Genomic DNA, 27,081 nt, shown 5'->3' on the forward strand with positions numbered 1-27,081 from the left:
AAAGATCAACAAGGAAATAAAGACTTTAAATGACACACTGGACCAAACGGACTTCACAGACATATTCAGAACATTCCATCCCAAAGCAACGGAATACACATTCTTCTCTAGTGCCCATGGAACATTCTCCAGAATTGATCACATCCTAGGTCACAAATCAGGTCTCAACCGGTACCAAGAGATTGGGATCATTCCCTGCATATTTTCAGACCACAATGCTTTGAAACTAGAACTCAATCACAAGAGGAAAGTCGGAAAGAACTCAAATACATGGAGGCTAAAGAGCATCCTACTAAAGAAGGAATGGGTCAACCAGGAAATTAAAGAGGAATTAAAAAAATTCATGGAAACCAATGAAAATGAAAACACAACTGTTCAAAATCTTTGGGATATAGCAAAGGCAGTCCTGAGAGGAAAGTATAGAGCAATACAAGCCTTTCTCAAGAAACAAGAAAGGTCTCAAATACACAACCTAACCCTACACCTAAAGGAGCTGGAGAAAGAACAGCAAATAAAGCCTAAACCCAGCAGGAGAAGAGAAATAATAAAGATCAGAGAAGAAATCAATGAACTAGAAACCAAGAGAAGAGTAGAACAGATCAACGAAACTAGGAGCTGGTTCTTTGAAAGAATTAACAAGATTGATAAACCCCTGGCCAGACTGATCAAAAAGAAAAGCGAAATGACCCAAATCAACAAAATCATGAATGAAAGAGGAGAGATCACAACCAACACCAAAGAAATACAAACAATTATAAGAACATATTATGAGCAACTCTATGCCAGCAAATTAGATAACCTGGAAGAAATGGGTGCATTCCTAGAGATGTATCAACTACCAAAACTGAACCAGAAAGAAATAGAAAACCTGAACAGACCTATAACCACTAAGGAAATTGAAGCAGTCATCAAAAATCTCCCAGGAAACAAAAGCCCAGGGCCAGATGGCTTCCCAGGGGAATTCTAACAGACATTTCAAGAAGAATTAATACCTATTCTCCTGAAACTGTTCCAAAAAATAGAAATGGAAGGAAAACTTCCAAACTCATTTTATGAGGCCACCATTACCTTGATCCCAAAACCAGACAAAGACCCCATCAAAAAGGAGAATTACAGACCAATATCCTTGATGAACATGGATGCAAAAATTCTCACCAAAATACTAGCTAATAGGATCCAACAGTACATTAAAAGGATTATTCACCATGACCAAGTGGGATTTATCCCTGGGCTGCAAGGCTGGTTCAACATCTGCAAATCAATCAACATGATACAATACATTAACAAAAGAAAGAACAAGAATCCTATGATCCTCTCAATAGATGCAGAAAAAGCATTTGACAAAGTACAGCATCCTTTCTTGATCAAAACTCTTCAGAGTATAGGGATAGAGGGTACATACCTCAATATCATAAAAGCCATCTATGAAAAACCTACAGTGACTATCATTCTCAATGGGGAAAACCTGAGAGCTTTTCCGCTTAGGTCAGGAACGCGGCAGGGATGTCCACTCTCACCACTGCTATTCAACATAGTATTAGAAGTCCTAGCCACAGCAATCAGACAACAAAAAGAAATCAAAGGCATCCAAATCGGCAAAGAGGAAGTCAAACTCTCACTCTTTGCAGATGATATGATACTTTATGTGGAAAACCCAAAAGACTTCACCCCAAAACTGCTAGAACTCATACAGGAATTCAGTCAAGTAGCAGGATATAAAATCGATGCACAGAAATCAGTGGCATTCCTATACACCAACAACAAGACAGAAGAGAGACAAATCAAGGAGTCGATCCCATTTACAGTTGCACCCAAAACCATAAGATACCTAGGAATAAATTTCACCAAAGAGGCAAAGGATATGTACTCAGAAAACTATAAAATACTCATGAAAGAAATTGAAGAAGACACAAAGAAATGGAAAAACGTTCCATGCTCATGGATTGGAAGAACAAACATTGTGAAGATGTCAATGCTACCTGGAGCAATCTACACATTCAATGCAATCCCCATCAAAATACCATCCATTTTTTTCAAAGAAATGGAACAAATAATCCTAAAATTTGTATGGAACCAGAGGAGAACCCGAATAGCCAGAGGAATATTGAAAAAGAAAAGCAAAGCTGGCGGCATCACAATCCCGGACTTCCAGCTCTATTACAAAGCTGTCATCATCAAGACAGTATGGTACTGGCACAAAAACAGACACATAGATCAATGGAACAGAATCGAGAGCCCAGAAATGGACCCTCAACTCTATGGCCAACTAATCTTTGACAAAGCAGGAAAGAATGTCCAATGGAAAAAAGTCAGTCTCTTCAACAAATGGTGTTGGGAAAATTGGACAGCCACATGCAGAAGAATGAACCTGGATCATTTCCTTATACCACACACAAAAATAGACTCCAAATGGTTGAAAGACCTAAACGTGAGACAGGAGTCCATCAAAATCCTAAAGGAGAACACAGGCAGCAACCTCTTCCTAGAAACATTGCCAAAGGCAAGGGAAGCAAGGGCAAAAATGAACTACTGGGATTTCATCAAGATAAAAAGCTTTTGCACAGCAAAAGAAACAATCCAAAAACCAAAAGACAACCCACAGAATGGGAGAAAATATTTGCTAATGACATATCAGATAAAGGGCTAGTATCCAAAATCTATAAAGAACTTATCAAACTCAACACCCAAAGATCAAATAATCCAATCAAGAAATGGGCAGAAGACATGAACAGACATTTTTCCAAAGAAGATATCCAAATGGCCAACAGACACATGAAAAAGTGCTCCACATCGCTCGGCATCAGGGAAATCCAAATCAAAACCTCAATGAGATACCACCTCACACCAGTCAGAATGGCTAAAATGAACAAGTCAGGAAACGACAGATGTTGGCGGGGATGCGGAGAAAGGGGAACCCTCCTACATTGTTGGTGGGAATGCAAGCTGGTGCAACCACTCTGGAAAACAGTATGGAGGTTCCTCAAACAGTTGAAAACAGAGTTACCATACGATCCAGCAATTGTACTACTGGGTATTTACCAGAAAGATACAAATGTAGGGATCCGAAGGTGTACGTGCACCCCGATCTTTATAGCAGCAATGTCCACAATAGCCAAACCGTGGAAAGAGCCAAGATGTCCATCAACAGATGAATGGATAAAGAAGAGGTGGTATATATACACAATGGAATATTATGCAGCCATCAAAAGGAATGAGATCTTGCCATTTGCATCCACGTGGATGGAACTGGAGGGTGTTACGCTGAGTGAAATAAGTCAATCAGAGAAAGACATGTATCATATGACCTCACTGATATGAGGAATTCTTAATCTCAGGAAACAAACTGAGTGTTGCTGGAGTGGTGGGGGTGGGAGGGATGGGGTGGCTGGGTGATAGACATTGGGTAGGGTATGTGCTATGGTGAGCGCTGTGAATTGTGCAAGACTGTTGAATCATAGATGTGTACTTCTGAAACAAATCATGCAACATATGTTAAGAAAAAAGAAAAGATAGCAGGAGGGGAAGAATGAAGGGGAGTAAGTCGGAGGGGGAGACAAACCATGAGAGACGATGGACTCTGAAAAACAAACTGAGGGTTCTAGAGGGGTTGGGGGGTGGGGGGATGGGTTAGCCTGGTGATGGGTATTAAAGAGGGCACATTCTGCGTGGAGCACTGGGTGTTATGCACAAACAATGAATCATGGAACACTACATCAAAAACTAATGACGTAATGCATGGTGATTAACATAACAATAAAAAATTTAAAAAATTCACTCACTGTAAACAGCCTTATGTTGGGTCCCTTGTTGAAACAATCGGTGGCCATTATTCATCATCTGGCTGTCTCAGGCAGCAATAATAGTTGGGGCAAACAAGAGGCTGACCTCAAAACTTAAAAGGAAAAGCTGGAGAATGAGATGACTGTAGGGACTTTGAAAAACTCTGACATTTTCCTGTGGCCAGATGCATGTGTAGGAATGTACTCATGTCCAGGAAAGACCTGAGAAACACTGAATCTCTCACCTCTGGCTGACCTTGAGGCTAAGGCTAGGGTCTAAACTGTGAGAGTGATGAAGGAATGCCCCAAGAAGCTCACAAATCCCCTTGGCAAAGGCTGGCAGACTTCTTGGCTTGAGGCATGTAAGCAAATCCCCACCTAATCACTAGCTGATCACTAAGCTAACACAGCAGAGACTTTAGTAGCCACACAGGACAAAGGAAAGAGACTTGCAAGAATAAGTTTAGGAAAGTCACTAAACAAACAGCAATAACAGCAAAAACAACAAACAGCAGGGGTTGGGATCTTATTTCCAAAGTTGCTGCAAAGCAAAAAAGATTGGAATAAGAAAGTTCAGCAAGATTTCAAGATACAAGGCCAAAATACAAAAATTCAATTGTATTGGTGTACACCATCAATGAACAACCCCAAAATAAAATAATTCCATTTATAATAGGATCAAGAAGAATAAAACTTAGGAAAAACTTAACAAAACAATTGTTAATAATTGTATACTTAAAACTATAAAAAAGTGCTGAATGAAATTAAAGAAGGCCTAAATAAATAAAAAGATGTCCCTAGTTCATGAATTAGAGGCAGTATTAATATGTCAATGCTCTCAAAATTTATCTACATGTTCATTGGAATCTCTATAAAAATCCCAGCTGCCTCTTTTGCAGAAATTAACAATCTGATCCTAAAATTCATACAGAAATGCTAGAGAACCAGAATAGTTAAAACTACATTAAAAAAGTAAAAGAAATGTGGGTGACTCAAACTTATAAAGCGATAGCAGTCAGGACAATGAGATGTTGGCAAAAGGATAAACGTACAGATCAGTGGAGCAGAAATAAGAATCCAAAAATAAACCTTAACATTTATGGTTAATTGATTTTTGACTGAGGTGCCAACCAATTCAATGGGAGAAATAATTGTTTTTTTAATAAACTCGAAAGAATGAATTTGGACGCCTATCTCATATCATATAAAAATTATATAAAAATGGATGTACAATCCCCTAATGCAAGAGCTAAAAATTTTAAACTCTTAGAAGAAAATATAGGAATAAGTCTTTGTGACTTGGGATTATGCAATGATTTCTTAGATACAATACCAAAAGTACAAGCAACCAGAGGGAAAAAAACCAGATAAATTGGACTTCAGCAAAATGGACACCATGAAAAGACATCAATAAGAATATGGAAAGATAGCCCAAAGACTGGGAGAACATATTCACAAATCATGTATCTAATTTGTATCTGATCAGGAACTTGTATCCAAAACACACAAGGTATACTTACAACTCAAAAATAAGACAAATAATCCATTACAAAATTGGGGCAAGGATTTGAATAGACATTTCTCCAGAGAAGATAGACAAATGTTCACTAAGCACATGAAAAGGTATTCAACATCACTAACCATTAAGAAGATGCAAATCAAAATCAAAATAGGATACCACTATTATGCCCACTAGAATGGCTCCAGACAGAAAATAACAGTGTCGGCAAGATTGTGAAGAAATAGGAACCCCCTCATCCATGCTGGTGAGAATAGAAAATAATGCAGCTGCTTTGGAAAACAGTTTGTCGGGTGCTCAAAATGAGAAACAGAGTCACTATTCTAACAATTCCACTCCTGGGTATCTACTCAAGAGAAATGGAAACATACGTTCATACAAAAACTTGTACAGAAATGTTCATATGAACTTTATTTGCAATTTCCCAAAAGTGGGAACAACCCGTATGTCCATCAATTGATGAGTGGATAAACAAAATGTGGTGTATCCATACAACAGAATATTACTCGACCATAAAAATGAAGTGCTGACACAAGTTACAACAGAGGTGACCCTTGAAAATATTATGCTAACTAAAAGAAGCTAGTCACAAAAGGCCTTATACTGTAATTATATATATACTGTATGCTTCTCCTTATATGAAATGTCCAGAGTATGTCAACCCATAGTAACAGAAAGTAGATTGGTGGTTCCAAGGTTCTGGGTAGAGGGAAAAAGAGAGTGTCGACTCATGGGTATGGGTTTTGGGGAGAAGGTGAGGGGAGAGAGGAATAAATAGAGCACAGGTTTCCTCCGACTCCCCCGGGGATGAAATTATTCTGCATGTTATTGTAGTGGTAGATTCACTACATTATGCATTTGTCAAAGCTCTTAGAACTATACAACGCGAAGAATGAACCCTAAAGCAAACTATGGACTTCAATTAATAATAGTGTCTTGATATTGGCTCATCAATGGTAACAAATGTGTTTAAAATAAGGAAAACTGTGAGCCAGGTAGGGAGGAAGTGTAGGGGAATGCTGTACGTTCTGCTCATTTTTTTCAGTAAACTTAATATTGCTCTTAAAAAGATAGTCTATTAGGGTTTTTTTGTTTTGTTTTGTTTTTGCTTTTAAGTGTATCATCTTGGATGGCTGGGCTTTAAAGAAATCCGGAGCGCACCATGCTGGAGGCAGAAGCCCTTTGGAACCCAGCCGGGCTCTAAGAGAAGTGGCTACTCTTATATCAAGTCCTCTCCCATCAAAAAAGGAGGGGAGGCTTTGAGCTGGGAAACTTGAAAGCAATGAGGACGCTTTCATTCCCTTCAACCAAGAACCCTCAGCTACTGCTAAGGAAAAGTCTATTTCATTAAATTTTGAGTGTAACCAAAAAGGGAATTCAGTTTGCCTCTAAGCAGGGTTACTGGTTCCTATAGGGAGATGTGTGAAATTGACAAAGAAGATTAAATCTTGGTCCCAGATCACCTAAGTCCTATGAGAAACTGAGAAAAATTTGCAATGCAGGTGCCCAGACTCCAATCCCAGCTCTACCACTTAGTAGCTGAGAGACCTCGAGGAAGTTACTTCACCTCTCTGTGTCTCAATTTCCTCATCTGTAAAGTGGAATTATTAAAATATATATCACACAGAGTTGTTATGAGGATTAGCTGATTTAATATTTTAAAGTATTCAGAACTGTGCCTGGTACACAAACACATATCTCCTACATATAAAATCTCTTAAAAATAAATATGAAAATAATGAACAACCTAATAGTAAATGAAGAAAATATGTGAATAGAAAATTCACAAAAAGAAAAAAATTGATAAATGTTTAGCCTCACCAGTAACAAAGAAATGCAAAGTAACATAATAAAAAGATTATTAATTATCCATCAAATCAAATGGAATAAGATTAAAAGAATAAGGAAATCCAGCATTGGCAAGGCTATGAGGAAGCAGATACTTGCATACTGCATTGGAGGTAGGGATGTAAATCGAGAATATCTCTGAGGAGAACAAATTCATAAATTAGATTATGGCAGGCACGGTTGATTGCTTACTCAATAGTTATCCAGCTTCTTTTTTCCCTAATAGTAGTGCTCATCTCCTAAAAAAAAATTCAAAAATGTCAGATGCTTGTTTTCCCAGCCTAGGTCCTTGGCCAGGTCTAGTCAATAGGATATAAGGGGAGGTCTGCTGGTGGGGGAAGGGGTGGAATCTGGAAATGTTTTCCTCCCTGACAAAAAGAGACACTTGAAAGTTCTTGTATTCACTCTCTTCGCTTTTTGCTTTGAGAGTTATCATATGAGAACCTCACACCTGGAGCTGGTGTGGCCTTCTCCCAGCTCGCAGCTCGGAGGAAAAGGTCAAGAGAACCAAAGAGATGCCTAGTTAGAACCTTGACATCGCTGGTCTGCTCAACTAGCCCTAAAACAGTGGCCCAGACATTAGAGCTAATGCTGTGTAAGAGTGTATGTTCATTATTTATGACTAAGAGAAAAAAGCAGTTCATGAAACAGTGTGTAATGCTGTGATTCAATTAAGATGTATACGTATGTATATATGTGAACTTACATGAGCATATTCATAGAAAAGATGAGAAGTATAAGATTTATTACATCCATTATAAATTGAGAAGCTTCAATTATTACCTTTCTTTGGAATGACAGTCTCAGATGGTGCTGTTTCTGACTTTTGCTGAGAAACTGTGTCCATCAAGTCTCCGCTAGGAGGGCTTGGTGGCATTTCAACAGGAGGAAAAACAGGACCTGAATCAGGACTACTGCTCACAGCACCATCTGCAAAGAGAACCTGAAGGAAAAGCAGAAATTCTTACATTCTCAGAAGCAAGAAAGAGGCTGGTTAACATTTAACACTGTGTATCAAACTGGTAGAGGTTGAAATTAATCCGAAGGAAAAATGCTGTTTGCAGACCTCCAGACTCAGCACAAAGCATATTATAGGATGGTAGCTTTGGAGCTCAGAGACTATAGTTTAATAACGAGCTTGATAATATTATTTAATGTTTTCTGTTTACCTTCTATTTTGTTTCTTTTCTTTTTATTTCTTGTCTTTTATTGGATTGACTTGAATTTTTATCTTTTTACATTTATTTGTTTAATTTTTATTTGCTCCATTCTATGCAACTAGAAAATTACCCACTCTATTTCAATTTATATAATGAGTACATTTAACATTTTATTACATATTTAAATGTTTAGTCTCTATCAACATCTATCTCTAGAATGTGTCTTGTCTACAGGTATTATCAGTACATCTATCCAGACCAGTATCTATAACCTACCAATGAACATGACAAGAACCCCCATGAGTGCTGCTAATGAGAAATCTAACGTCCATCCAGTTCTCATTCTATAGTAGGTAACTGGTTTCCTTTAGGAAGCTCTGGGATTGTCTATCTGTGCAGTTCCAAAATTGCACTATGACATATCTAGATGATCTTTTAAAGATAATTAGTATCAATCCTGCTTGGCACTTGGTTGTCCTGTTTAATCCGAAGTTGTTTTTTTGTTTTTTAACTCTGGGAGAATTCCCTTGATTATTTCTTTCATTATTTTCCCCCTTCTCTCCCACTATTTTCTTCTCCTGGAGATTATATTTTTCAGATCCCTTTTGCACATCTCTTAACTTTTCTCTCCCTCATAATCCACTTTCTCACCTTAATTTTTCACAATTGTTTTTCTTTTTTTTCTCCTTTAAAGTTTTTAACTGAAGTATATTGACATACAATATTATATTAGTTTCAGGTATATTATATATATACATATATACACATACATACATATCACTGCAACACGGTGCTTTGACACACAATTGTCATTTTTAATAATCTAAGAACTCTTTATTTTTTTCCACAGCAACTGTTTTTTTATTGTTATTTTGTAGACTGTTAACTCTCAAGTCTCTCCCTATGTTACTTTTACTCTCAAGTTTTTTGTTTAACAATTTATTCTTATTTTTAGATGCTATTTCTTTAATTTTTTTATTATTCTGTAATTTACTTTCATGCAGTTGGTTTTTCTCTAAGGCTGATGATTCTTGGGTGCGTGGTCATTGTTCTCCTCAAGGATCCCTTTTCACTTCTTAGTGGTGTTTCCTCTGATCACAGAAGCAATTTCCCTGTGATCACTGGGGAGGGATAGAACAGGGCATATGGCTTCTGTATATTATGACTTCTGGTTCCCAACCTCCTGGTTACTTGAGTTACCTGGGGATGCTAACTTAATTGTCTGGGTGCAGGGCTCCATCTGTGAAGTGTCTGTGTTAGAACTTCTGATTTTTAATTTTGCTGCGGGTTTTCTCTTGTACATGCTTTAAACTTTGCTCTTGTTTCTCCATCAGTCTGATTTCATCTGACTTGCATTTTTTAGAAATTCTCCTAATCTTCTGACCCATTGATGACACATTTTGTTGTTTTCCAGTACTGTTATGAATTTATTATTTAAAAGTGTTTTTTAAATTATTCTAAGATGCCTTGAGATGGGGAGGAGATAAACACTGTGTTTAGTCTGCAGTCTTGGATCATATACAGAATAAGTTTGTTTGTATCCTGTATTGCACAGAAGACTATACTATTCTCCATTTGTCATTTTAAGTGTCCCTCCATTTTCAAATGAGTTATTCCTCTTGCCTACCATAACACTGTTTTTTACCCACGGCTTGTTTGTATTTTACTTTGCAGCAGGAAGGAGTAGTATTTATCTAACATTCTGTTACCTGTGTGGATCCATCCAACATGTATTTGACAACAGTGCCTTGCCTGGTGATAACTCTTGATGCCTCCTGATCCACTGGTGGCATCACCGTTTTGTAGAATTCATAGTGCTTCACCTTCTGGGGGTAGCTCTGCCGGACCATGATGTCCCAAGTGGGTTTCTCATCTGTAACATTCTGATCTTAAAAAAGAAAAGAAAGACAGCCTTCCTGTGAACTGGGCAATGCTGTGTAGCTGGCGTTTTGTCTTTTTGCTTAATTTTTTTCATTCTTCTGGCTACATCTGAATAATAGGGCAGTTTTCATACCATGACAGATGGCCCAGAGCACTGGTGTTTTGCCACATTTGTTATAGTCAAGTGTAGTAAATAAGGTCAGCTACAAGTACTTAAGAGGTAACTTTCTCCATGTATAACCCATTCTTCTAATGAATTCCAGGACATCCTTGGCAAAATTAGGAAGGAAGCAGATTTTTGCTGTCTTAGATGTTCCCTTTTCTCCCTGTTGGTACTTTTCTCTTGCCTTTGAGTAAGCTCTTGCCCCTGCATGCACAATGCTCTCCTTGGGTCTCCTGGTTGCCTGGAGCCCCAGGGGAATTTACTCAGGCTTGCCCTTCCTAAATCATTCATCATCTTTCAAAGTAAACATAATCCCCTCATCTCTAACCAAATCCAGACTTTTCTCAAGGTTCTATTCTTAGCTGGCAATCAAGGAGAAAAGCACCTAATAAGTTCCTTCAAAAGAAAATATTATTATTGAGAATTTCTGGCATACAAAAACTATTCTGTTTTCGCTAACTGAATACTTTCCTCTTCTCAACTTATAAAGGGGCTTATCAACATGTAATGATTTCAATGACTGTATCAGGCTGATCGAAAAATATTTTGGAATGAGGGCCCTTCATGATACCCTCTAAGTCACAGAAGTATTAGTAACAATAACATAATAAGCATTTACTGAGATGTTTATATATGTTAAATGCTCTGTATATGTGTTTTATTCAGCCCACCTCAACAACCCTTTAAGAGAGACACTCTCACTTTCCAGAGTTTCAGATGAAGAAATGGAGGCTTGAAAGGGTTATAGCTTCTCCAAGATCACACAGTCAGTAAATGGTAGGACTCGGATTTGAACTGGTCTCTATGCTTACCTATTTTCTCATGTTGTAAAAACAACAGCTGTTACCCTGACCAAAAAGCAAACAACCTCCTCCAAATCTAACACTAGAGTAGTATGCTCCAGATTAGAAAGTATTTTTGCATTTAATAGTTGTAACAACCCTGTTTAGTATAAGACACAATTTTATAAACGAAGAAATTCAGGTGGAGAGGGGTTATGACCTGCCCAAGGTCACCCAAGAAAGCTCATTCTTTTTTTTTTTTTAATTTTTTATTTATTCATTTGGCAGAGAGAGAAAGAGAGAGAGAGAGAGGGAGAGCACAAGCCAGGGGAGGAGCAGACAGAGGGAGAAGCAGACTCCCCACTGAGTAGGGAGTCTGATGTGGGGCTTGATCCCAGGACCGTGGGATCACTACCTGAGCTGAAGCCAGCTGCTTAACTGACTGAGCCACCTAGGCACCCAGAAAAACTCATTCTTCTTATACCGTGTGACCTTCCCTTCCTCTGTCCAAAGCTGACCCTGATGAAAACTTTTCTACTTTGGTATTTATGTTGACTTGAACGGGGATATTCATAATATATGGAAGATTTTTAAAAGAGTATGTGTTCCAAGCAGAGTTATTATTATCCACATTGTCTACACTGACATAATATCAGAGTAGGTATTGAAACTAATAAAAAAAAACAGGTGAAATAGGTATTAAGCTGGGGTTTGATAATAGGATCAAGCAAACAAACCAACAAACAAATATCGTTCTTATCTAGAAATATCTCTGTTAGTACACTCATAACATCTTTGACTTTGACTTTGGAAGACCCTTACTGGCCATTACACAGTCAATTCCATCGTGGAAAACCTGGACAACTAGGAATCCTTGGAAATAGAAACAAAGGTTCATGGTCTATTTTTAATATTGATAAAGCCTAATGAAAAACAAAATTGAGACCAGCCAGCTCAACTGCCACATTTAGTTTCTTTTCATGTGGGTGGCAAGTAAACATGACATTGAATTAGTTTTCAATAGGTACACTCTTTTTCTTTGATAGATACCCTTTTCAAATATGGGATATGTAAAGGAATTATAATAAAGAGGATATTTGGTTGTGAATAAAGGTCAGGATCTACTGATACAACAAAACATTTATCAGATGAAGAAACACGGTCCAGAGATAGTAAGGTAACTGAAAGGGCCGTATATAAAACTCAAGTCCCAGGCCAGTGCTTTGCTTTGTTGAGTCTGCTAATTCTACTGCAATAGGGGGCCTCCATTTAAATGATATTCAAATTCATTCACTAATGTGGATGCCACATCATGTTAATTAAAGAGGTCCTACTTATATTTATTTAGTCATCTTAATAAGTTAGAGGCCATGTACAGAAATAACAGACTTTATAAAATTATATCCTACTATCTGGAACAAACTGATTTCCTTCAACCACTTAACCTGCATTTGCCTCCACTTACTTTATGCTCACTGTCCTTTGATTTGATCAGACCAGCAAATTAATGTACCTTGGCCCTTTGTAGAACCAGGAAGATAGTGTCCCACCCCATAACAGTTGTTACGAATACTGAATACTGGCTTTGCCATCACTGACCAAGAATGACCTTTAATCTCTGCCACTTACGAACTGAGGGACCTGGGAAAGTTAATGAACCTCCTTCCTGAAGACTCAATTTATTTTGTAAAATGGAATTATTAGAACTTAGCTTATAATAGTTGTATATTTTCATGTGTATTAAGTACTTAATGCTGAGGGCTCAAAAAATGCCAGTCATTATTATTAGCCTATTGCTCATTATCACAAGTATGTTTAACTGGTAGAAGAATACATACACTTTCAATGGTGATTTAACTGTTTTCTATATGATTTTTGCCCCACTCCCTCTCTGATCCATGCTGGCTAACACTTACCTGTAGACTCTTGCCCAATGAAGGTCACCAGGAGTCCATTGGGGCAAGACACATTTAAGTTTTGGAAGGTAGGAACATAAAGAGTCTCTTGTAAAACAAGTTCTGTCTTTACTTCTTCCTGTGAATAATTTAACACATGAATAATTGTTTGTCATTTTCTAAATGAGCTACTGATGTATTGTGACTAAGCAAGCACTTGCTGAGTGCTTAAGATATGACTTGCCCAGGACTAGTGGTCCCTGCAATGGAACCTATAAAGATGCATGAGTCTCTACCTTCGGGGAATTTATATTCTGCTCATAGAATGGCACACAGCCTTTTGAAACAATTAAATTATAGTACCAAATGGTTAGCACATCTCTTCTCCCAAAATGAAGATATCAAAATCAATGAGAATAATTAGGAAAGGATCATGGAGGAGTTGGGGCTCAAAGTAGGCCTTGAAAGATGCCTCTGTATGCAAGTGTGGGTGTAAGGGCTGACCAACATGCCCACTACCTACTTGGTATATCTTTTAAAGTTTGGGTGTTAGAGATGTTATACTCTTAGGAAATGTGTCATTATTTTTCTCTAATAAGCATGCATTACTTTTGTAGTGAGTAAAAACAATTTAAAAAGATGTAAAAAGAATTTATAAACTAATGAAGTTTGGGTGTGTCTACTTTAAAAATCCTAGTTAATTTTATGCTAACTATGCTGAATCCCTGTTTGGTTACTTGTACTCCAGAATGAAAGTTATTTAATTACTTCCAACCAACCCCTAATAATAATCATTTCAGTTTTTCCAGTTGGCTCTCTTCTGTTAGCCTCTAAAATCATTCCAGCTGGTCCCCTGTTGCTGCACCTATGGTTTATTTTAACTAGTCTTTTACTGTTGATCATTTAGGTTGTTCTGACTTTGTTACTAACAAATAATAAATCTGAATAGTTAGCCAAAAATCAATTAAAAACACAAAGCAAGGGACGCCTGAGTGGCTCAGTTGGTTAAGCATCTGCTTTCAGCTCAGGTCATGATCTCAGGGTCCTGGGATCGAGCCCCGAGTCGGGCTCCCTGCTCAGTGGAAAGCCTGCTTCTCACTCTGCCTGCTGCCTCCCCTGCTTGTGCTCGCTCTCTCTCTCACTCTATCTCAAATAAATAAATAAATAAAATCTTAAAAGAATAAAAACACAAAGCAAAATTAAGAGGAAAAAAATTATGAAGTTCTGTAAAATGAACAATAATATTCGAAGACATGAACTTGCCATGATGAATTTATCATTACACAAAAAACAGTAATTATCTCCCACCCTTCTATTATTGTCACTTTTTAAAAATTGTGGGAGAACTGATGGGTTCGCTACCAAATTGCTTTCAGTCAAATTAATGAATTATCTGGGGTTATTCTGCTCAACACTGTGAAATTTTTACTTAATAAGGGTCAAGTGTCCTGGCTTGAGGAAAGTCATCTAGTGCAGCTAACTTAACATGATGCGGAGGCCAAGTGACATACAAACACCATAATGTTTAAAGGGCCAAGGTCTGAAATCAGTATCTCTGATCATTTTTTAACATGTTTTTTTCCTTCTAATAAGTTGAGAATTTGTACATTGTACAAACTGTACAACTGTCCTAGCAAATTTTCAAGATTTCATCAGTGGTTTCCTTCTTGTCTGTATTCTTGTGATCTGTATTCTTGTATTAGGAACACGCCTGGAGTCAAAGCTTCTGTACGTGTGTGTGTCTGCATTTGGTGGCATTGGAAGCAGAGGGTGAACTGCTCTTTGGCCAGAAGTGGGCTGGCCTTCAATCCTTCAGCACATCAATATCCAAGCCCAAGTCTACCAAATGGAAGTGTTGCCACTAGTTAATTAGAGGTGTTCCTCTTTCAGTTGTTGTTTATCTAATGAAACTAAATAAAGTATTTAGAGAATGGTAGGAACTTAACCAACCAAAAGCAAAGAATACCCAAGAACCAGATTGGAAAAAAGGATGAACTGTTCATTCTGAGTTTAGAAGGAAAGACCTGAGTCCATTTGTATATGACAGTATGTCTCCTGGTGTAGGGATCCAACTCCTGTGTGCAAATCTCTTCTTGTTCATTCAAAATGGAAACTTCGAGGAATGTTAACGCATCTGCACAATAACATACATGTGCTGAAATAACACTGTTGGCGTAACTCGTGATTTTAAAAACGTTAAAATTGAGGGAGAAGTAGGGTTTAGGAATCCATGGCAAGTCCTTGCACCTTTTTCTCTTCCTCTTTTGGATGTTCCTCTTCTTTAAGAGAGTCTTTGGGTTTTTCTTTGCCTTTTGTTTTTCCTTTCATTTTGCCTTGAGGAACAGTCACTATAAGAGGAACTACTGTTGTAGTAAGTGCTGATGGGATACTCAACATTGTTTCCAAATTAGGATCCTTGTCCTCTATAACAAGAAAAAAGGAGAAAACAAGTAAATTGGACATTCATATCTTATATGTTTGTTAATAGATAAATGTTTGCATTGCAAACACGTTGCCATGCATTTATACCAGCTGGCAACAATTTTTACCCTTGCTGAACATGATTTGTTAGTTGGATAGATTTCAGGGGTAATGTGGTTGATTTAAAAATCAGAATTGTAGTTAAAAAATCTGAGGTACTTAATATTTTGATAGATTGAGTCATTATTTCACATGTTCTTGCCTTCCCATCTAGATTGTGAACTCCTAAAGATAACCATCTATTTGAGAAATATTTATTGAGAGGTTCTTATATGCAACATGTTTGGAACAGTGGGCAATAATGACAAAATATATATAAAAAGACCATATGAAGCCAAAATAGTCTAATAAGAGTTATACTCAAATAGCTTTAATACAAGGACATAAATAGGAAAATAATGAGGGATATAAACAAGGAAATTCAGAAAAGAGGTTTTTCTAGTTGAGATGATAAAAAGAAGTTTTAGAAGTTGTAAAAGATTGATTTTATTCTGGGTCTAAAAGGATTGTCAGAATTCTCAAAGGCAAGCTGATCTCTGAAGGAATTATGTCACAATCTTCTGAGCATCACTGGCATCTTAAAAGAATTCTATTCTCCTCTGGGTTCCAGGATAATACTCCACCTGGATTTCCTCTTCCTTCTCTGAACAATTTTTTTCTGTCTCCTTTACTGGTTCTTCCTCTTTTGTGAGTCCTTAAGTGTCATTAGATTCCAGGGGTTTTCCATTTATGCTTTTTTTTAAAATTTTATTTGATTATGTTAGTCACCATACAATACATCGTTAGTTTTTGATGTAGTGATCCACGCTTCATTGTTTTCTTATAACACCCAGTGCTCCATGCAGTACGTGCCTTTTACGCTTACACAACAGATGTTCTCAACTCTGGCTGCTCATAATAATTACTCATTGAATTCTTTATAAAAAGGTCAGGCCCCTGTCATGACCCATTGAATCACACTCCCTAGGGATGAAGCACAGGCATTTATATATGTGAAAAATCACACGTGATTGTGATACACAGCCAGGACTGAACACCTTTATTATATATAGTAGATCTGAGTATCTCACTCACTACTGGGGCTCTAACTGTCATCTACATGCTGATGACTCCAAAATTTATATCATAAGGCATGACCTTTCTTCTCAGCATCAGATTAATATGTCTAACTGCCTTTAGATATCTCCCTCTGGTTGTGGTACTGGAGACATTTCAAACTCAGTAAGTCTCTCTTCTCCTAGGAAAGGAAAGCCTCCTATGTACTTAATCTCATTTAATGACCAATCAAGTATCTCATTTCCCAAGTTAGACAGTGAAGTATTTGCATCTTCTCTTTTTGACTGATCTCATACATCCAACCAGTCACCAAGCCATCAGACATTTCTCTTGAATGATGCCTCTCCTATCTATTCCTAACTTACCTCATATTCTCATTGATCTCTTATTTGATTTTCTGCAGCAAGTTTCCAGACTGGTATGGGACCTCCAATACCACCACTTCAGTGTACTTTCCAAACTATCACTAAAATTATATTCCTAATATAAAATCCAATCATGTCACTTCCAATCCTTTACTTAAACACCTCTGATGCTCATTGATCTTGTAGGGCATTCAGTGCAGACATTCCACCACTCCAGCTACACTCAACTTTTCACCTTTCTATAAAGATGCTATGCTTTTACACAATTTTATGTTTATGCACAAATGGTTCTTACTGTCTAGAATTCCCTTTCCTTGTTGCTTTGTCTGGATAGTTCCCATTCATCTCTAAAATCCCACCTCAGATATTATACTTTCTCTCTGAAGTATTTTCTAGCTGTCCCCAGTACTATGTTTATATATAATTTCTAGCACTTCAGCAGTTATTTCTCTATTTATTCTTTTCCCATTAGACAATGAGTTTTTTTAAAATATTTATTTATTTATTTGAGAGAGAGAAGAGAGGAGGAGAGAAGAGGCAGAGGGAGAGGGAGAGGGAGAAAAAGAATCCCAAGCAGACTCCCCACTGAGTGTGTGCCCAATGTGGAGCTTGATTTCAAAACCTGGAGATCACGACCTGAGCTGAAATCAAAGGTCAGATGCTCAAATGACTGAGCCACCCAGGTGCCCCTAGACAATGAGTTTTTTGAGTAGATGTACCATGGTTTTAGTCATCATTGTGGCTCAGTGCCAGCAAGATTCCTGACCCATAGGAAGTACAGTATATAAATAAGTGAATGGCATCCAGTTATAGGCAGCTGGAAATGCCTCCCTCTCATCCCCCTCCATCTACTCATTCAGTAAATATTTATTGAGTATCTACTACTATGTAGTATGAATTGGGTAACCAATGATCAAGGAGACTACAAGGAACTTGTAATGGGTAGATCAAATGAAAAAACCCTCAGGTACAATGTCATGTGTTAAGTCCATGATAGAGGAAATACAGTGCTCCATGGGAACCCAGAATAAGGACATCTAACACAAAATGCTTCCATAAAACTTATACTTTGGCTATACTGCACAATTTGCCTTTCCATAAACAAGTCATGCTTTTATGTTATTGAGCTTTTGCACGCACTATTCTTGGTATTTGGAATTCCCTTCCTTTGATTCTTTGCTTATGCAATTCCCACTCACTGGGTCTTTACCCAGTTCACATGCTACTGCCACTTGGTCTGTGAAGTCTTCCTCAGAGCAAGTAACCTGTAAGCTGTGACCTTGAAAGATGGGAGGAAGTTTAATTGTTGTAAGTGGTGGTGCACCCAGCAGGAGGAAGTGTTCTGAGCAAGTTGCAAAGCATGAGAAAATGACCAGAGATAAAAGAAAGCATTCGAGGAACTAAAAGGCATTAAAAAAATAGGATAGCCAAGATGTAGAAACAACCCAGATGTCCATCAACAGACGAATAGATAAATTAAAGTTGCTATATACATACAACAGGACACTTATTCAGGCTTAAAAAAAAAGAAGTTCTATAATACGCAACAACATCGATGGATCCTTAAGGAAATTATGCTCAGTGAAATAATCCAATCACAGAAAGACAAATACTGTATGATTCCATTTACATGAGGAATCGAAAGTAGCCAAATTCATAGAATTAAAGAGTAAAATGGAGGAGAGTCCAAGATGGCGGAAGAGTAGGAGACCTTAATTTCATCTGGTCCCAGGAATTCAGCTAGGTAGCTATCAAATCATTGTGAACACCTGTGAACTCAACTGGAGATCTAAGAAAAGAATAGCTGCAACTCTATGAACTAGAAAAGTGGCTGCTTTCTGCAAGGTAGGAGGTGTGGAGAAGTGAATCCAAGGTGATATATGGGAAGATAGACCATGGGGGGAGGGAACCTGCTTTAGCTGGCTACAGCAAGTGAAATATATAGCAGTGGAGCACAAATTGGAACTTTTACAAGTTGGCTCTGGTGAGGGATGTTGCTCAGGTGGCTAAGCAGGGGCTGAACCCTAGCTGGGACAGTGTGGTCTCAGGATCCTCAGGGTCACAGGAAGACTGGGAGTGCCTGAGTGCGGCAGAGCTCCCAGGCATTGGAGCGGGGAAGCCGGCTGCAAAGAGTGAGCCCAGGAGTGGACTCTCAGCTCCGGTTTGCCATAAACTGTGAACTGTGGCACGGTTGGGAGACTGCTGTACGAGCAGGGGCCCAACAAGAAGCAGCAGAACTGGCAAGACCCCCCTATCTCCCCCAGGAGGAGCAGCGAGAGAGTGCACCGCAGGAGTCTGCAAAGTTTGAGACTTGAAATGGGGTCATGTGCCTGAGATAGAAACACTAGGTCACAGACTGGGTGAGCACAGAGTGCAGCCAGAGACCAGGGAGACAGGAGTGATTGAATGCTTTTCTCTGAGGGCTCACTGAGGAGTGGGGTGCTGAGCTTTAGGCTCCAGGGCCAGAGACTGGGAGGCCACCATTATCATTCTCATCCTCTAAAGCTGTGCAGAAAGCCTTCAGGGAACAAAAGCCATATAGAGCAAACCAGAGCAGATTACTTAGACTGGCCCCCTGGCAAGGGTGGTACAATTCCACCCCATGGCAAATACACTTGAGAATCAATGCAACAGGCTCCTCCCCCAGAAAGTGAGCAAGAACATTCAGCCAAGACCAAGTGTACCAATCAATGAGAACTGCAAAACTCCAGCAATAGGAGAATACAGCACATAGAATTCATGGCTTTTTCCCCATGATTCTTTAGTCTTTCAACTTTAATTAATTAATTAATTTTTATTTTTTTCCTTTCCCTTTTCAACCAGTTTCTTATTTTATCAACTCCTTTTTAAAATCTTTTTAAATTTTCATCTTTACAGTTACATTCTAACCTTTCAATGTATTTAATTTTATTTTTGTATATATAAGTTTTTTTCTTTACAATTTTGAGATGTAGTTTCTTCTAACAAACTGACCAAAATACGTTCAGGAGATAGTGTATTATGTTCTGTTCACCTATCTGTTTATATCCCTTTTTTGTCGTTTTGGTTTTTTTTTTCTCTTTTGCTTTTTCTTATCTTTTCATTTCCGTTTTTACAATTACATTCTATCTTTTCATTGTATTTAATTTTATTTTTGTACATGTGTAAGTTTTCCTTTCTTTACAATTTTGGGATCTAGTTCTCTAAAAAACAGACCAAAATACACACAGAATCCTGTGTATTGCTCTATTCTGCTCACCTGTCTGATTATATTCTCTCTTTTCTCTCTCTCTCTCTCTCTCTCTCTTTTTCCCCTCCCAGTTTCTGGTCTCTTCTGATTTGTTTAGTGTATATTTCTCTGGAATAGAAGGATCGTTGTTGCCATTTTAATATTTTGTTTTCTCGTTCACCTATTCTTCTCTGGACAGAATGACAAGAGAGAAAAACTCACCTCAATAAAGAGAGCAAGAGGCAGTACTAATTGCCAGGGACCTAAACAGTATGAACATAGTAAGATGTTGGAACTAGAGTTCAGGATAATGATTATAAAGACATTAGCTGGGCTTGAAAAAAGCATATAAGACACTAGAGAATCTCTTTCTGGAGAAATAAAAGAACTAAAATCTAACCAAGTTGAATTAAAAAGGCTCTAACTGCTAGGATAAATGAGGCAGAAGAGAGAATTAGTGATAGAAGACCAAATGATGGAGAATAAAAAAGCTGACAAAAAGAGAGATAAACAACTACTGGATCACAAGGGGAGAATTCGAGAGATAACATATCATAAAGCAAAACAATATTAGAATAATTGGGATCCCAGAAGAAGTGGAAAGAGAGAGGAGGGAAGAAGGTATATTAGAGCAAATTATAGTGGAAAACTTCCTTAAGCTGGGGAAAGAAACAGGCATCAAAATCCACATAGAGGCACAGAGAACTGTGTGCACAAAATCAATAAAAATAAATCAACACCCCAACATATACCAATCTCAGAGACAAAAGAGAAAATCGTGAAAGCAGCTCGTGACTAGAGGTCTATAACTTACAGGGTAGAAACATTAGATTGGCAGCAGACCTATCCATGGAGACCTGGCAGGCCAGAAAGAACTGGCATGATATATTCAGGGTAATAAATGAGAAAAATATGCAGCCAAGAATAGTTTATCCAGCTCATATGTCATTCAAAATAGAAAGACTGAAAAATCTTCCAGGACAAATGGAAACTAAAATAATTTGTGATCACCAAACCTCCCTACAAGAAATATTAAAGGGGATCCTCTAAACAAAGAGAGAGCCCAAAAGTAACATAGACCAGAAAGGAGCAGAGACAATATACAGTAACAGTTCCTTTTAAGGTAATACAATGGCATTAAATTCATATCTTCCAATAGTTATTCTGAATGTAAATGGCCTAAATGCCCCAATAAAAAGACACAGGCTATCAGATTGGATAAAAGAGCAAGGCTCATCCATATGTTGCCTGCAAGAGACTCATTTTAGGCCCAAAGAAAACTCCAATTTAAAGTGTGGGGGTGGAAAACAACTTATCATGCTAATGGACATCAGAATAAAGCTGGGTGGCAATCATATTAGACAAATTAGATTTCAAACCAAAGACTGTAATAAGAGATGAGGAAGGACACTATATCATTATTAAAGAGTCTATACAACAAGATCTAACAATTGTAAGTATTTATGCCCCTAACATGGGAGCAGCCAATTATATAAGCCAATTAATAAAAAAATTAAAGAAACACATCGATAGTAATACAGTAATAGTAGGGGACTTTAACCCCACACTCACTGCAATGGACAGATCTAAGCAGAAGGTCAACAAGAAAAAAGGGCTTTGAATAACACACTGGACCAGATGGACTTCACAGATACATTCAGAGCATTCCCTCCTAAAGCAACAGAATACACATTCTTCTTGAGTGACCATGGAACATTCTCCACAGTAGGTCACACACTGGGTCACAAATCAAGTCTCAACTGGTACCAAAAGATTGGACTTTTGGGACCATAGTCCTCTGAAACTGGAACTTAAGCACAAGAGGAAATTCGGAAGGAACTCAAATACTTGGAAGTTAAAGAGCATCTTACTAAAGAATGAATGGGTTAACCAGGACATTAAAGAAGAATTTTAAAAATTCATGAAAACATCTTCTTCATCCATTCATCTGTTGAAGGGCATCTTGGGCTCTTTCCATAGTTTGGCTATTGTGGACATTGCTGCTATGAACATTGGGGTGCATATGGCCCTTCTTTTCACTATATCTATGTCTTTGTGGTAAATACCCAGTAGTGCAATTGCTGGGTCATAGGGTAGCTCTATTTTTAATTTTCTGAGGCACCTCCACACTGTTTTCCAAAGTGTCTATACCAACTTGCATTCCCACCAACAGTGTAAGAGGGTTCCCCTTTCTCCACAACCTCTCCAACATTTGTTGTTTCTTGCCTTGTCAATTTTTGCCATTCCAACTGGTGTAAGGTGGTATCTCAATGTGGTTTTGATTTGAATTTCCCTGATGGCTAATGATGAACATTTTTTCATGTGTCTGTTAGCCATTTGTATGTCTTCTTTGGAGAAGTGTCTGTTCATGTCTTCTGCCCATTTTTTGACTTGTTTGCTTTTTGGGTGTTGAGTTTGAGTTCTTTATAGATCTTGGATACCAGCCCTTTAACTGTAGTGTCATTTGCAAATATCTTCTCCCATTCTGTGGGTTGCCTGTTTGTTTTGTTGACTGTTTCCTTTGCTGTGCAGAAGCTTTTTATCTTGATGAAGTCCCAAAAGTTCATTTTTGCTTTTGTTTCACTAGCCTTTGGAGATGTATCTTGAAAGAATTTGCTGTGGCCGATGTCAAAGAGGTTACTGCGTATGTTCTCCTCTAGGATTTTGATGGATTCCTGTCTCACATTGAGATCTTTCATCCATTTTGAGTTTATCTTTGTGTATGGTATTAGAGAATGATCGAGTTTCATTCTTCTGCACGTGGCTGTCCAATTTTCCCAGCACCATTTATTGAAGAGACTGTCTTTTTTCCATTGCATATTTTTTCCTGCTTTGTCAAAGATTATTTGACCATAGAGTTGAGGGTCCATATCTGGGTTCTCTATTCTGTTCCATTGGTCTATATGTCTGTTTTTGTGCCAGTACCATGCTGTCTTGGTGATCACTGCTTTGTAATATAGCTTGAAATCGGGCAACATGATGCCCCCAGCTTTGTTTTTCTTTTTCAACATTTCCTTGGTGATTCGGAGTCTTTCCGATTCCATACAAATTTTAGGATTGTTTGGCCCATATATACAATGGAATATTACTCAGCCATCAGAAAGGATGAATACCCAACGTTTACATCAACATGGATGGGACTGGAGGAGATTATGCTAAGTGAAATACGTCAAGCAGAGAAAGTCAATTATCATATGGTTTCACTTATTTGTAGAACATAAGGAATAGCATGGAGGACATTGGGAGAAGGAAGGGAAAAATGAAGGGGGTGGAAATCGGAGGGAGAGATGAACCATGAGAGACTATGGACTCTGAGAAACAAACTGAGGGTTTTAGAGGGGAGGGGTGTGGGGGGATGGGTTAGCCTGGTGATGGGTATTAAGGAGGACACATACTGCATGGAGCACTGGGTGTTATACGAAAACAATGAATTGTGGATCACTATATCAAAAATTAATGATGTACTGTATGGTGACTAACATAACATAATAAAATAAAATTTAAAAAAATTCATGAAAACAAATGAAAATGGAAACACAACTGTTCAAAATCTTTGGGATGCAGCAGAGGTGGTCCTAAGAAGTAAATACATAGCAATACAAGCCTTTCTCAAGAAACAAGAAAGGTTTCAAATACACAACCTCACCTTACATCTAAAGGAGCTGGAGAAAGAACAGCAAATAAAGCCTACACCCAGCAGGGGATGAGAAATAATAAAGATCAGAGCAGAAATCAATGAAATAGAAACCAAAAGAACAGTAGAACAGATCAATGAAACTAGGAAATGGTTCTTTGAAAGGATTGATAAGAGAGATAAAACCCTGGCCAGACTTATCAAAAAGAAAAGAGAAAGAACCCAAATTAATAAAATCATGTATGAAAGAGGAGAGATCACAACCAACACCACAGAAATACAATTATGACAACATATTATGAGCAAATATATGCCAACAAATTTGGCAATCTGGAAGAAATGGATGCATTCCTGGAGACATATAAACTACCAAAACTGAAACAGGAAGACATAGAAAACCTGAACAGACCCACAACCAGCAAGGAAATGGAAGCAATAATCAAAAATCTCCCAACAAACAAGAGTGCAGGGCCAGATGGCTTCCCAGGGGAATTCTACCAAACATTTCAAGAAGAATCAATACCTATTCTTCTGAAGCTCTTTCAAAACACTAGAAATGGGTGGAAAATTTCCAGACTCGTTCTCCGAGGCCAGCATTACCTGATCCCAAAACCAGACAAAGACCCCACCAAAAAGGAGAATTACAGACCAATAGCCCTGATAAGCATGGATGCCAAAATTCTCACCAAGATACTAGTCAATAGGATCCAACAGTACATGAAAAGGATTATTCACCACGACCAAGTGGGATTTATTCCTGGGCTGCAAAGCTGGTTCAACATCTGCAAATCAATCAATGTGATACACTACATAAATAAAGGACAAGAAGTATATTATCCTCTCAATAGACGCAGAAAAAGCATTTGACAAATCACAGCATTCTTTCTTCATTAAAACTCTTCATAATGTAGGGGTAGAGGGTACATACCTCAATATCATAAAAGCCATCTATGAAAAGCCCACAGCGAATACCATTCTCAATGGTGAAAAACTGAGAGCTCTTCCCCTATGCTCAGGAACCCGACAGGGATGCCCACTATCACCACTGCTATTCAACATAGCACTAGAAGTCCTAGCCTCAGCAATCAGACAACAAAAAGAAATAAAAGGCATCCAATCGGCAAAGAAGAAGTCAAACTCTCACTCTTTGCAGACGACATGATACTCTTGGTGGAAAACCCAAAAGACTCCACCCCAAAATTGCTAAAACTCATACAGGAATTCAGTAAAGTGGCAGGATATAAAATCAATGCACAGAAATCAGTTGTATTTCTATACACTAACAAGACAGAAAAGAGAGAAATTAAGGAGTAGATCCCATTTACAATTGCGCCCCAAACTGTAAGATACCTGGGAATAAACCTCACCAAAGAGGCAAATGTTCTGTACTCGGGAAACTCAAAATGGATGACAGACCTCAGTGTGAGACAGGAGTGCATCAAAATCCTAGAGAAGAGCAGGCAGAACAATTTGGCCATTGTTGACAATGCTGCTCTACATTCCTAGGTATCTTATGGTTTTTGGTGCAGTTGCACATGGGACCAATTCCTTGATTTCTCTTTCTGCTGCTTCATCATTAGTGTATACAAATGCAACAGATTTCTCTACATTGCTTTTGTATCCTGTGACATTACTGAATTCATTTATTAGTTCTAACCGTTTTTTGGTGGTCTTTTGTGTTTTCTGTGTAGAGTATCATCTCATCTGCAAATAGTGAAAATTTTACTTATCTTTGCCAATGTGGATGCCTTTAATTTAATTTATTTATTTCACCAAGTATTTATTTATTAACTTACTTATTTTTGTTTCAAGTTTTTATTTAAATTTCAGTTAGCTAACATATAATATAATATTAGTTTCAGGAGTAGAATTTAGTGATTCATCAGTTACCAGTAACACCCAGTGCTCATCACAAGTGCCCTCCTTAATACCTATCACCCATTTAGCCCACCCTCCTGCCCACCTCCCCTCTAGCAACCCTCAGTTTGCTCTCTATAGTTGAGTCTGTTTTATGGTTTGCCTCTTTTTTATTTTCCCCTATGTTCATCTGTTTTGTTTCTTAAATTCCACATATGAGTGAAATCATGGTATTTTTCTCCAACTGATTTATTTTACTTAGGATTATACTCTTTAACTCCATTCATGTTGCTGCAAATGGTGAAATTTTTATGTTTTATGTTTTTATGCAATTATTCCATTTAAAACAAAAATAAATCAAATAAATATATATCAGACAAATATATATCAGACAAATATATATATATATATATATATATATATATATCATCTTCTTTATCCATTCATCTATTGATGGACACTTCAGCTGCTTCCATAGTTTGGCTATTGTAAATAATGCTGCAATAAGCATATAGTTGTTTATATCTTTCCAAATTAGTGGTTTAGTATTCTTTGGATAAATATCTGATAAATTGCTGGATCATAGGGTAATCCTATTTTTAACTTTTTGAGGAACCTCCATACTGTTTTCCAGAGTGGCTGCACCAGTTTGGATTCCCACCAACAGTGTAAGAGAGTTCCCCTATCTCTGCATCCTCACCAGCATCTGTTGTTTTCTCTGCTGTTAATTTCAGCCATTCTGACAGGTGTGAGGTGACATCTCATTGTAGTTTTGACTTGTTTTTTCCTGATGATGAGTGACGTTGAGCATATTTTCATGTATCTTTTAGCCATCTGAACGTCTTCTTTGGAAAAATGTCTATTCATGTCTGCTGCCCATTACATTTTTTTTGAGATTTTTATTTATTTATTTATCTATTTATTTGAGAGAGAGAGAGAGAGAGAAACAGCATTAGAGGGGAGATGGTTAGAGGGAGAAACAGGCTCCCTGCTGAGCCGGAAGCCTGATGTGGGACTCGATCCCGGGACTCCGGGATCATGACCTGAGCCGAAGGCAGTCACTTAACCAACTGAGCCACCCAGGCGCCCTCCTGCCCATTTCTTAACTGGATTATTTGTTTTTTGGGTGTTGAGTTTGATAAGTTCTTTATAGATTTTGGATACTAGCCCTTTATCAGATATGTCATTTGCAAATATCTTCTCCCATTCTGTCAGTTGCCTTTTAGTTTTGTTGATCATTTCCTCTGCTGTGCAAAAGCTTTTTATCTTGATGAAGTCCCAATAGTTCATTTTTACTTTTGTTTCCGTTGCCTCTGGAGACATGTATAGTAAGAAGTTGCTATGGCTGATGTTGAAGATGTTTCTGCCTGTGTTCTTCTCTAGGATTTTGATAGTTTTCTGTCTCACACTTAGGTATTTCACTCATTTTGAATTTATTTTTGTGTATGGTGTA

The 27,081-nt window shown here is 37.9% G+C and overlaps 1 protein-coding gene across 11 annotated transcripts in view; it reads right to left on the reverse strand.

Annotated features, from left to right (window-relative positions):
• The window catches only part of SPAG17 (sperm associated antigen 17), a 237,836-nt gene that overhangs the window by 77,900 nt on the left and 132,855 nt on the right, over positions 1-27,081 (reverse strand). For all 11 annotated transcript variants that reach the window (XR_003522719.2, XM_027609149.2, XM_027609136.2 and 8 more), the window contains 4 exons: positions 15,275-15,450; positions 13,049-13,166; positions 10,016-10,194; positions 7,930-8,089 (listed from right to left, as the gene is read on the reverse strand). Coding sequence is in view for 10 of the 11 variants with exons in the window: in XM_027609149.2 (XP_027464950.2) it covers positions 7,930-8,089; positions 10,016-10,194; positions 13,049-13,166; positions 15,275-15,450 (633 nt within the window). In the remaining variant the exon portion in view is untranslated. The remainder of the gene's footprint in view (positions 1-7,929; positions 8,090-10,015; positions 10,195-13,048; positions 13,167-15,274; positions 15,451-27,081) is intronic.

This window comes from Zalophus californianus, chromosome 4 (assembly GCF_009762305.2).
Source record: "Zalophus californianus isolate mZalCal1 chromosome 4, mZalCal1.pri.v2, whole genome shotgun sequence".
In the NCBI taxonomy this organism is placed as follows: domain Eukaryota; kingdom Metazoa; phylum Chordata; class Mammalia; order Carnivora; family Otariidae; genus Zalophus; species Zalophus californianus.